General features: G+C 40.3%; 1 protein-coding gene across 4 annotated transcripts in view; it reads left to right on the top strand.

Annotated features, from left to right (window-relative positions):
* Positions 1-11,925, top strand: part of cep295 (centrosomal protein 295) — a 31,321-nt gene that overhangs the window by 17,818 nt on the left and 1,578 nt on the right. For all 4 annotated transcript variants that reach the window (XM_055166668.1, XM_055166670.1, XM_055166669.1 and 1 more), the window contains 9 exons: positions 82-184; positions 2,310-2,477; positions 2,934-3,005; positions 3,080-3,177; positions 3,679-3,766; positions 4,379-4,476; positions 5,531-5,909; positions 7,066-7,298; positions 11,357-11,491. In XM_055166668.1, the coding sequence (XP_055022643.1) occupies positions 82-184; positions 2,310-2,477; positions 2,934-3,005; positions 3,080-3,177; positions 3,679-3,766; positions 4,379-4,476; positions 5,531-5,909; positions 7,066-7,298; positions 11,357-11,491 (1,374 nt within the window). The remainder of the gene's footprint in view (positions 1-81; positions 185-2,309; positions 2,478-2,933; positions 3,006-3,079; positions 3,178-3,678; positions 3,767-4,378; positions 4,477-5,530; positions 5,910-7,065; positions 7,299-11,356; positions 11,492-11,925) is intronic.

The raw sequence follows: 11,925 nt of genomic DNA, 5'->3' as shown, positions 1-11,925 counted from the left end.
GTAATAATAGTTTGGCTTTCTATAGTCCGTGTTAGTAGTGGGTCCTCTTGTTCTTAGTCTTATTGATGTCTTTGTGCTCAGGATTCTCAGGCACGCTCCACCCTGCTCCAGACTCTCCTCAAAGCTCTGGAGCGATCGAGTTTAGGAACATCTCAAAACCAAAGCCTTCAAGCCTCTTCTTCAGGTGAGAGCACTCCACCCTCATTTTTGCTTTTAGATCAAGATCAGGTTTTGTTTTCATGAAACTATAGTTACATTATGTTTCATGAGTTCTGCATATTGAATCCCTTTACAAACAGTGCACATGGGCCATCTCTGGGTGCTGTCCCTGGCTCTTCTCCTGCTCTGTGCAGTACATACAGGAGATGGGCGACATATCACTTCCCAGTTTCTGATTCAGTGCCAATATTCTTTTTGACGCTGCCCCATTCTTTGAGTGTGCATGAACACCTGATTGTTCATTTTGAGCAGACTCATGAAAGAAACTGAACAGAAGAGCGTTTATATGGGTGTACTGTATGTTGACACAAATGATTTTATATTCCAGATAGAGACATTTTGTTTTTTATTTATACTGAAGTTCAAGTTCAAATGTGTGATCTTAGGTCAACTTGAAACAACATGAAATTTGTCAGCCTTGGATTTTAAAAGCCAAATATTGGTATCTGTACATATCGGTTATTAGCCCCAGCAGCAGGTATTGTATCGGCTCAAGTCAGTTAAGTCTGCAGTATTTCTGTATTTTGCATTTGAACACAAAAGGAGCCAAGACAGGAGTTAAGGTTGCAGGGAAACCAGGGGGTGATGACGTATCAGCACAGCGGCTAACAACTCAAAGCTGTTAAACAGTTCTTCACACTCTTGGCAACATCAAAGCTATTTTCACAGTGTTTGCACAGTAAATACTGATTTGTGATCAAACTGAACCTGCCCATCTTGACACCTAACCAGGGATGCAATCAGTATATCATGATATCGTTAGGGAGTCACTGATATGATACTGTATTGGTATCAAATATTGGTACTGATATTTTTGTGGATGGAATATCAGCTTCCAAGATACTGGTTCAGCTGATGTTTCATTTTGTCAGTAAATTGGTGCAATAAGAAGATTTACTGGCCAGTGTTGGCCCGTCTCATAATATTAAACTTGTATTTTTACAAAGCTGTTCTGATGTTATAAAACACATTTGGATCATTTTTAACCTTTACCTATGCTTGTTCTGCCCTAGTATTGGTTGATGTCAGGAATACGCAGATACTTAAAGCAAAAACTGGAATTGGTACATCTCTAGATGTCACATTGTCAAAAGTCTCACAATAATAATGTGGTGCTGTCACAATATATTAAATTACAAGCTCCTTTGCTTAAATGCATTGTTCTTTTACAGAAGCAGCTTAAAAAAATCTAGGTTCTACATAGACCATGATCCTTTGCTCTGTTTCAGAACAGACAGCATGAAGAAATAACACTTAGTAGCACATTTTGACTGTTATGATTCACACCAAAGTCTTATCAGTGTTTATTTTGAAAGGAAAAGTATAACGGTTCTGTTAACCTCTCCAAAATAACAAAATAAATATTAAACTGGGACACTGTGAAAATACTGTGCTGGGAGATTTGGACACATTACACCCCTACAGCCAAGAGACCTGCACTGAGATATAGAACCTGGAATGTAACAACAAGGAAAAGTGGGAGTGACTATAACCTAAACCTACTGCTGTGGACCTGGTGGACTTGGGTCTGTCTGAACCTGCATGTGTGTAAAAGGCACCTGTCTGCCTCTGCAGCTCTCAGAATGCTGGTATATGTCGCCATCTTGTGGTGGAATGAAGACCTACTGCGCTTGTTTGCGCTGTAATTTTGACATTTTAAATCAAAATATTCATCTAAAATGACTTAATAAAATAAACAAGTCCACTGACTTCCATGTTTACAAAACTATGGCGCCAAAGGGGAGCAGGCATCTCATTAAATGGCATAATAAAGCGCTGCATGCTGTGGGCCCATCTATGGATACCTGCTCAAGCCACTAGCGAATAGTGGATTCTTTTTCTTTTGTACAAAAATATACCAGTGTATCACTGGTTAAGAAAATAAAATTGGAGAATGAAGTAAGTACAGAGCAGTGGGCATCTTGAAAATAAGTGATTAAAGATTACTCAAACATGCACGGATCATTACAAATACAACTTTGGTTGAGTAAATAGTGACAGGAAATGACTAGAACATAGTTGAAAACTCTTTTTTTTTTTTTCGCACAATAAGTCTGCTTTAAATCTTCGGTTCCTCTGTCCTTCCTCAGGTTCCAGAGGTGGATCTCCTGGCTGTCCCTCTGTAGTGTCCATACCCCCAGCAGCACCCCCAAAGCCCCCTGTGTCCAGAGCCAGGCTGGGCTGTGTGGACACACCATTCCACCAGCTCAGCATGATACAGGAGGTCACCACACCGGCCAGTCTGAGCTTACTCACAGGTAGGAGGAAGTCAAGAAAAAGTAAATGCATTATACAGTACATCTTGTTGATGACAAACAGGAGCTATGTTTAGGATCATTGTGAAGGATTGGTACTGATTTGAATAAACATCATAGCATGATGGGTGGGGTGGGACACAATGCAGACATTAGAAAACATTGTCAAAAAAGTTTTTAAATAGTCTACAAAATGAATTCAAGCAACACATTTTCTGGAGCACACGGTCAGTACAAGTGCTGGGATTGTTGAGGTGTTTGATTTTCAACGTGCTAAGACAGATGTTGATTTTACTGCACACTGTCTCTGGCTTTGGTCCTGATGACAGGATGGTATGTTATCAGCATATAATTGACTGTCACAAGTTACATACTTGTACCTTGTGCCAGTGGACATTTTGTTTTGTGAAATATTTCTGTTCAAGTCTGATTATATATTTTCCATTCCTTTGTTTCCAGGTGATGATACAGCGACAGCAGAGGACTTTCAGGAGATGAAGCCGTCTGACTCCCCGAGCTGCTCCCTGTCTGGTATGTGTGCGTTTGACTCACATTGTACACAATAGGATGAACATGTAACCACTCAGACGTTTCTGTTGTGTTAGATTTTGCACACCACATGGACTCGGTGCAGTCACTGGACTTTGGGAGTGGAGCAGACTTCTCGGGTTCTTCCGTGCTCACCTCCCAACACTCAGCTCAGGTAAGCAGCTCTGTATGAAAGTGTGTGTGTGTGTATTTAGTTGGCCCTGTCTGCATGTTCATGCGTCTCTCCCAGTGTATCTCAGTGCTCAGGTGTGTCTAACACTTATGAGTAGAAGTAGAACAGACATGAAGCTAAAGAGGTGAATGTTTACACAACAATAAATGACATTATATCCTACAATGGGTTGTCAGTTTCAGTGCAGAAATCCAGTTGGTGTAAACCTAAAATGACTGTCTGATTTGAATGGTCACTACCTAAACCCCAGTGTAGCCAGCAAATGAGAAAAACTTGTATGTGTCCTCTGTCTGCAGGTTAAGGCATTGGTACCTCAGGTTCAGTTATGATTCTACAGTAGAATCTCTTAAAAAAGTTAAACTGTCGTCACATATTATAGAGATAAAGAGAATACTGGGTAATCTGTTCAATTATCTTTTTTACAGTCAATTACACCCCAAGACCAGTGTGTGGATTAACAGTGTAGTGTTGTTTGTCCATCAGGCCGACAGCAGAGCTCAGGCTTGCCTCTCCAGCACCCTCTCCACTGGAAGCTACATCACCACAGACCCAGAGCTGCACTCTCAACCTGGTCTGCTCAACTTTCTTTTCTTTTCATACTTTAAAGGCCCATATTACACCATTTTCTGATCTGTGTTGTAATGTCATTTCCTTGTCAAAAATATACCTGGAGTTGTTTTATCTCACGTATTTAACACACAGATCCTGTATATTTACACTGAGTTCTTCTATCAAACTGAAAATATTTCACCTTGTGATGTCATGTGGTAATACAAGAAGCGCTCTAATGTGTTTTTAAACTCCATACACCTACACTAGAATCATTTGAATAATTTCAGACCTGGAATTTCTAAAGCGTAGCTTTTAACTTGAAACCTAGTGCTTCATGACATCACAAGGTGGAACAGAGCATTTTGAGTTTTTCAAATGTTGAAACACTAATAACGCAGGATCACTCAAACGTGTGAATGAGACAAAACACAACTCCGGGAATGTTTTTGATGATGTAACAGCATTATAACATGGCTTAAAACTCACTGGAGTTTTGTGTAATATAAAAAATAAAATATATAAAGAACTTTTTAGGAAACTGGTAACGATTATTAACAAAGAATCTAGAGGTGTTTTGTGCATGTGGCAAGGTAGTTTTTCAGTGGACTGACTGTTCCTTCCTCTTCATCAGACAGTGAGCGTGTGCAGAGTTCGGGCTCCTCTCCACCTCAGCCAAAGAGCCGAGAGCAGGAGAACTTGGACCAAATACTCACAACAGGGTCTCCTCAGGTCAGTGCCCCTCTCCGGCCGGTGGTTCTTATGTTTTACTTATGGTGTTTAGGGAGTAGGTACATTTGTGAACCTAAAATGACTTAAATGGCCTGTATCTGATTTCCATGTATTTATCCAAAGTGTGCCTTTCTCAGTACAGATATATTGTATAAGCAGCTCTTGAGGTCAAAATACATCAGCAGTGTGGTACCTGCATCCAATTAGAAAGCTTTGTTTTTCTCCGATAATCAAGAAGTGCATATTAGCATGCTCAGCACGTAGCCAAACTCAAGCCTCAAATGTAAGAAATTACAGGATTATTTAAAGCATAAATCAATTGAAATACTTGCCTGGGATCCAGATACACTTCTTCAGAATGATATCTGACCAGTGAGCTCCTTTGTTTCACATGCGTCTCTGAAATAAACAAATCTGATGGCACAGTTGTGTTTGAGCCTGGCTCAAGGTGCAGCGGAGGGAGTGGGACCAGACTGGTATGCCTCTGTATGAAAAATACAGACAGATATTTGCCAGGCAATACATGCATCATGAATTTCATACTTCCGGTCATTGTGCAATGCATACTGGGAAGGATTTTCCAAGCGCTCATTTTGTATTTGGAGCACTCAACCTTGGTTACAAATTTAAAAAGTCAACACCAAAGTGAAAGGCACCAGCTGTTCACCAAGAAACACCTTCCACTGCAAAGAGACCAAGACATGAGCGCCAGAACCAGAACCAGAAGCAAAAGTGATATGGTTCAAAAAGACTAGAAAAGATCAGCTTTGTCAATAGACACATCCCACTGGGAAATCAAACATGGCGATTTGATGCTCACTTTTTCGTAAAATCCTTCCCAGTATGCATTGCACAATGACTGTAAGTCCGAGATTTATGATGCATGTATTGAAACACACCTCTGAGTAAGTCAGTGCTGAGGGAGAACAATGATACTGTGGTTAAAATCTGGAGAACCACCCTTCGCTCACTGTGCATATAGATGTGATTTCCAAATAAACCATCTGCTCCTGTACAAGTCCATAGTAGACACTTTTCTGTTGTGTCCCCTCAGTTTGCTCCAGGGGAGACAGGAGCCACTGTCCCCGCCGAAGAGGCCTCTGCATGGGGTACGAGGTACGGGTATGAGGGCGAGGACTCTTTCCGGCCTCTGGAGGGTGAGCTGTCGGAGCAGTCCTTGTGCCCGGCAGAGGAGGAGAGCCACGGCCTGGAGCCACTGCTGGGACACCCGTCTGCACACTCCTCTGTGATTGGACAGATGCCTGACTCCTCGCACCTGGCCGGATGGGACAGTTCCATGAGCCACTGGAGGGAGGGGCTTTCCTATAGACCCAGCGGCACTTGGCAGAGCTCGGGGCTGGACTTTAGTCAGGCAGAACGCCCCCTAGAATGTCCAAAGAACGAGTCCAGCGCTGAAGCTTCTGCAAACTCCGGTAAAACAAACTGGGGACACTAAGTGGACTTTTGTGATTGGACTAGAAAAATTTGCTCAAGGAACTCAAAGCCCAGTGGGGTAACACAAAAGTTCCTATTCCAACTATGTCAGACTTTTCCAACTATGTATTTATGGTCAGATTATGTTAAAACAATGCTCAGATTAAGATTAAACCTGAGTAAAAGAGCTTCAGACAGAGCAGAGCTCAGCTCAGCTGAAAGGTCTCAGTGGAGTAATGCAGGCCTGCAAAATTAATCACAAATTGAAATTACAATTTGAATAGACACAATTACGCTATTTCTCAACGTAAATGCTGCCGTTAAGAAATAGCATCATTCTCTCCACAAACAACACAATTATGGAAGACAATTTGTTCCAAAAGATTTAGAATTGTAAATTCTGAATTCTACTTAGAACTTTCTAACTCTGAAAATACATAGTTGAAAGTCTACATTTTCAACATTTTAAAAAATTACAAAATTCTAAATAGAAAATTCAGCTTTTAAATATTCAGCAGAAATATTTTCAAGCCCCCAATTCAGCAGTCAAAATTGAAAAATGTGAAATTCTCAGTGAAAAAAATTCACAGCAAAGATTGAAAATGTGATTTTATTTATTTTTTTAATTTTTTACTTTTTTAACACTTTGAAAATGTATACATAAAATTTCATCAACTGAAATACAGATAAGAGTTTAAAAATTCAAAGTGAGAAATTCAACAACATTTAAAATTCAAATCTGATGTAACAAATAATTTTCTGTACACAATCTTCTGTCTTATTCTACTTAAAAACTTATAACCCTGTAGTTTAAATCTGTACAAACATGTTCTGAACTGTGATTCTTGTATTAGTTTGTCAGGTTATATTTCAGTCTTTTTGTTTTTTTTCCAGACATGTTTACAATATGAACTTTGAACAGTATCCTGTGATCAAAACATAGAACAAGCAAATATTTGAGTTGCCAAAACAAACAGAAGTGTGATTAGTAGCAGAAAGAAGTAAAAGAGGAGGAACTGAGTGAATAGAAAAACAGAAATATTACTATGACTACATATTTTGTGGTGTAGGTGTATAGATGAATCCAAAACTAAATTACTTCCAAAAAGAAAATTTGCTATGTAGTCATAATGTTTACTGTATTTGTGTTTCAAGGATTCCACCAGCTGCAGGCGGAGCTCACGCACAACCAAATGGAAACCAGTGAGAACGCAGAACCTGCCGCTGCCTCTGAGCCCGCCGCCCCTTCTGAGCCCGCCGCCCCCTCTGAGCCCGCCGCCCCCTCCGAGCCCTGGTCCCCGGAGCACATGAGAGCGGAGGGGCCCTGCAGCTCTGCCCAACTCTTCCACTGGTCTCCACCTGAAGCGCACATCTTACCCACTTTAATGGTGAGTGTTTATGGATTTTAACCAGAGGTGGGTCCAGAGACAAAAAATATATTGAAGGTGGTGCTAGCACAGTCGCCTCACAGCAAGAAAGCTCTGGGTATGACGCCTGGGCCTTTCTGTCTGGAGTTTGCATGTTCTCTCTGTGGCTGGGTGGGTTTCCTCCAGGCGCTCTGGTTTCCCCCATCAACCCAAAACATGCACAACAGGTCTAATCCTCCAGCTAAAATAGTCCTGACCTAGACTAGCTCAAGATCTGGATCTGGACACTTGACTGAGGGATGGGTTAAATGCAAAGAACAAATTTCCTTATTGGACAATAATGTGCATGTTAAATCAAATTACTCAAGTAGAAGTACAAATTAGAGGTCTAAGGCTACGTTCACAAATAGCCGGGTGTATTGAGAAACAAATATTTCCCTCCCTCCGTTTTCCAAAATAACATCGTGCACACAGCATCGTTTTTCAAAAAAGTACATGAATACACCATTGAGCACCGTCATAACTACACCAAACCTCTGGGCGACACCTGGATTAGATTCAAACCTGTAGTATTTATTTCATTACACTTGTAAGTTTTACTCAAAAATACTTTGAAAAACATGCATTACTGAGTGGGCTCGCCTCTCCACAGATCTGCTAAAGAAGTTATAAAATCACTGATCTCTGAGCTCATTGGTCTCTGGTCATGGATATGATCCATCAGCTGTGTGTGCAAATGCAAACACATGAAAAGTGTTTGCACCAGAAGAAATGCCACTTGCTGCTCTGAATGCTCCATCATCATCCTCCGAGCAAAAGGGAAACGCTGGTCGCACTTTTGGCTCATCAGCTCCTAAAACTCTGTTTATGTCACTTTACACACAAACGCCAAACCGTAGTTTTCCAGAATCTCCACTCTAGCCGTGTTCAGAGGCAAATTTGCCATTTGCGAGTAAAAGATGGGAACAAATGAAGGGAAATGTCTTTGTTTTTAAAAATACCCGTGTACGTGTAAACAGGGCCAAAGAAATGGAAAAGGGGGTAAAAATAGTATTTGGGGTAGAGCTGTCAAAAGTATCAAAAATCAGATACTAATCAGATACTAATCAGATACTAATTGATACCAAAACTAGTATTAAAAGTAGATACTCATTCGAGCAGGTATCGATACTAAAAATGATCTTGAGCTGTATCAGAACAAGTAGAAGAGCACATAGACTAGTATACGCCCACGGACCACTATGAACCTACTGGACCACTGAGGATTACACATATAAGACACATGGGAATAAAAAAGAAAGTTCTCCTATTTAATGTTGAAAATCACATTCTATTGTCTATTGTGTTTTTTTTTTTTTTATTACCACTGTGGTAGTGAAATTGGTATTGAGTACTAATTTGGGGAAACTCCTACTGTCTCGATGTAACGAGCAGTGTAATGTAATGAGTGGTCTTGTGACCAAATCTATGTATAAAGTAATGTGTTGAAAGTTTCACAGTAATATTGCCCTGAGCCCTGATGTCAAGCTGCAAACCTGAAGTGCCTCATGATGGTTTGTACACTTGAACTGGGCTCACAGTGGGACAGACTGGATGATTAATTCATTCATTAAATAATCATTGCATTTCTTGGTCCATGTTAAATAATTAGAATATCATGATATCAATATCATATAAATAAATATCTTTATTTTTGTCTCATTTCAGAAAGTCAAACACAGATATGATATAGACACATGACGCATAGAGTAAAATGTTTCAAGATTTTATTCCTTAATTTTTTTTATTTTTTATGATTGTGTTTTACAGATAATGAAAAAACTAAATTCTGTGTTTCAGGAAATATTGAACTTTTTCATGATATTCAAATTATTTGTGATGGACTAGTATGTAGTGCCAAAGTGCTTTACTGTGCATTATTCATTCACCCCTCACTCTGTGGTGGTAAGATACTATTTAAGCCACAGCTGCCCTGGAACAGACTGAAGAAGGAGAATCTACCATCTGCCCCTCCAACCACCACTAACAATTATTCTGTTAATTAGTCTATTGTGCAGTTAGCTGTAGTCATAACTTAAAACTAAAGACAATTGTTGATGGGATAAAGCTGGTCACATAGTGTAGGGTTGTAGAGAATAGGATAAGTTTATAAAGCTCTTACACCCACGAGACTGAATGTGACAGGGACTCCATGTTGGCAGTAGTGGATTAGTGGTAGTGAATGGCACCAAGATGCTTTTGGATTTTTTTTCTTTGTCATTAAAGGAAATCTTAGACAATGATTTACCTTAAAACTAATCAGATTAAACACGACAGACCCTTACCTGGCACCGGTGTTATTTTAAAGAGAATAGATCGTGTAGATTTCACCTTAATTCTACAATATTTGGATATGTGGTTTACTTTTCACCTTCTTCTAGTACTGAAATGATGTTTGTGAAAAATATACTTTATTGTAAAGATCAATTCTGTGAAGATCAAAAGAAGAGTATGAGACAAGAGTTCAGAATGTCAGCTTTAATTCCCTGATATTTACATTTAGACGTGTTAAACAACTTAGTATATCACATTTGTATTTGTATTGTATTGTATTACACCACAGCATTTTTAGGTGAGCGAAAGTAAAGGGAAAAAAAATCGTAAAGTAAATAAAATGTAACATTTGGTGACAAAACCCTAACTTATAATAACTGTGATAAGGCTGAGACCCATTGACATCACCAAACTGTTGCACTGTTTATTTGCGGTGCTGTTCCAGGCTTTTATCGCAGCTTCCTTCTGTTCTTGTTTGTTTCGGGGGGTTTCTCCTTTCAGCCTCCTCTTAAGGAGGTGAAATGCATGTTCTATCGGGTTAAGGTCAGGTGACTGACTTGGCCAGTCTTCCACTTTTTTCCCCCTAATGAAGTCCTTTGTTTGTGGTGCTTAGGGTCATTGTCCTGCTGCATGATAAAATTCCTCCTAATTAGTTCGGATACATTTCTCCATATGTTGGCAGACAAAATATTTCTGTACACTTCTGAATTCATTCTGCTGCTACCATCATCGGTTACATCATCAATAAAAATGAATGAGCCTGTTCCAGAAGCGGTCATGCAGGCCCAAGCCATGACATGACCTCCACCAGGCTTCACAGATGAACTTGTGCTTCAGATCATGTGCAGTTCCTTTCTTCCTCCACACTTTGGCCTTTCAATCTCTTTAGTAGAGATCAGTCTTGGTCTCATCAGTCCATAGGATTGTGTTCCAGATCTTTTGTGCTCATCTCTGTACTTCTTTGCAAATTCCAATGTGGCCTTTAGATTCTTACTGCTGATGAGTGGTCTGCATCTTGTGGTGTGGCCTCTATACTTCTGCTCTCAGAGTCTTCTTCGAACAAGTGGATTGTGGTACCTCCACACCTGCACTGTGGAGGTTGTTGGTGATTTGACTTACTGTAGTTTTGGAGGGTTTTCTTCGCAGCTCGCACAATATTTCTGTCATCCACTACTGTTGTTTTCCTTGGCCGAACTGTTCGACGTCTGTTACTCAGAACACCAGTAGTTTTTTTTTTCATTTGCAGGACATTCCAAATGGTTGTGTTTGCTATGTCCAATGTTTCTCCAATGGCTCTGACTGATTTTCCTTCTTTTCTCAGTTTGAAAATGGCTTGCTTTTCTTCCATAGACAGCTCTCTGGTCTTCATTTTGGTTTATTTCTTGTTAAAGAGCATAGTGTTGCAGCAAAGTAGTAGACTAGTCATGCAGAGCTATTTAATATTTGAACAGCCCATCTTAAGGCAACACCTGTCAGTCACATGTTCCAATAGTTTGCTCACTTGAAAAACAGGTGGGTTTAAATAAAGGTTGGAATGTCCTAAGTTGTTTAACACATCTAGATGTAAACACCAGTGAATTAAAGCTGACATTCTGAACTCTTGTCTCATACTCTTCTTTTGATCTTAAACCCAAATGTCTTCAGTGAACAACAAAAATAAGAGGTAAGAGTATTTGCCTTGCTGTTCCAATACTTTTGGAGGGGACTGTAGATGTGAAGTATCTTTGCATGATCCGGAATCTGTCATTGTGTTTTTGTGTCATCAGGGTGAGTTGGAGGAGAAGGGCATTCTGGAGCAGTCTCAGATCACTTTGGCCAGTTTGACGGACAGCAGCTTTGACGAACAGGAGCCTGGGACAGCAGAGGAGGCGGGGCATAGGGCTGCACTACTGAGCACACAGGTAACACCAACACACTGTGCTATGGCAGAGTGGGTGGGTTTATCAAGCAAATCAAGTGTAATGTTTTTCATCGACCAATTTAATAAGGACTGTATGTATCCTGCGCTCTTACTGCTTTAAAAGGGGTACCATATTTTCCGGGCTATTAGGGACTCTGGATTATAAGACACACTGTCATTAAATGGTCTATTTTTGAACTTTTTTCACAAATAAATCGCACCGGACTTTAAAGGAAACACAACAGTTGGATGGGTCATTTGGACTTTGTTTGGCGCGTTCGCAGTGACTCAGTTGTTCAGTTGTGTCTAGAAGTGGCACATTGCACTCGCTTTTTCGGTTCGTTCCTCCGTTCCGTTCCTCGTCGGCGTGGAGTGATGAGTGTGGCTGTGGGTGTTTTTCCCTGTGTGGTCACTGTCTGCTCCGTGTGTGTTTGT

Source organism: Boleophthalmus pectinirostris, unplaced genomic scaffold, assembly GCF_026225935.1.
Source record: "Boleophthalmus pectinirostris isolate CB_2022bp ecotype Guang Dong unplaced genomic scaffold, ASM2622593v1 HiC_scaffold_9, whole genome shotgun sequence".
NCBI classification, from domain to species: domain Eukaryota; kingdom Metazoa; phylum Chordata; class Actinopteri; order Gobiiformes; family Gobiidae; genus Boleophthalmus; species Boleophthalmus pectinirostris.
The sequence above is the reverse complement of the archived record's forward strand: the minus strand, read 5'-3'. Positions and strand labels throughout refer to the sequence as shown.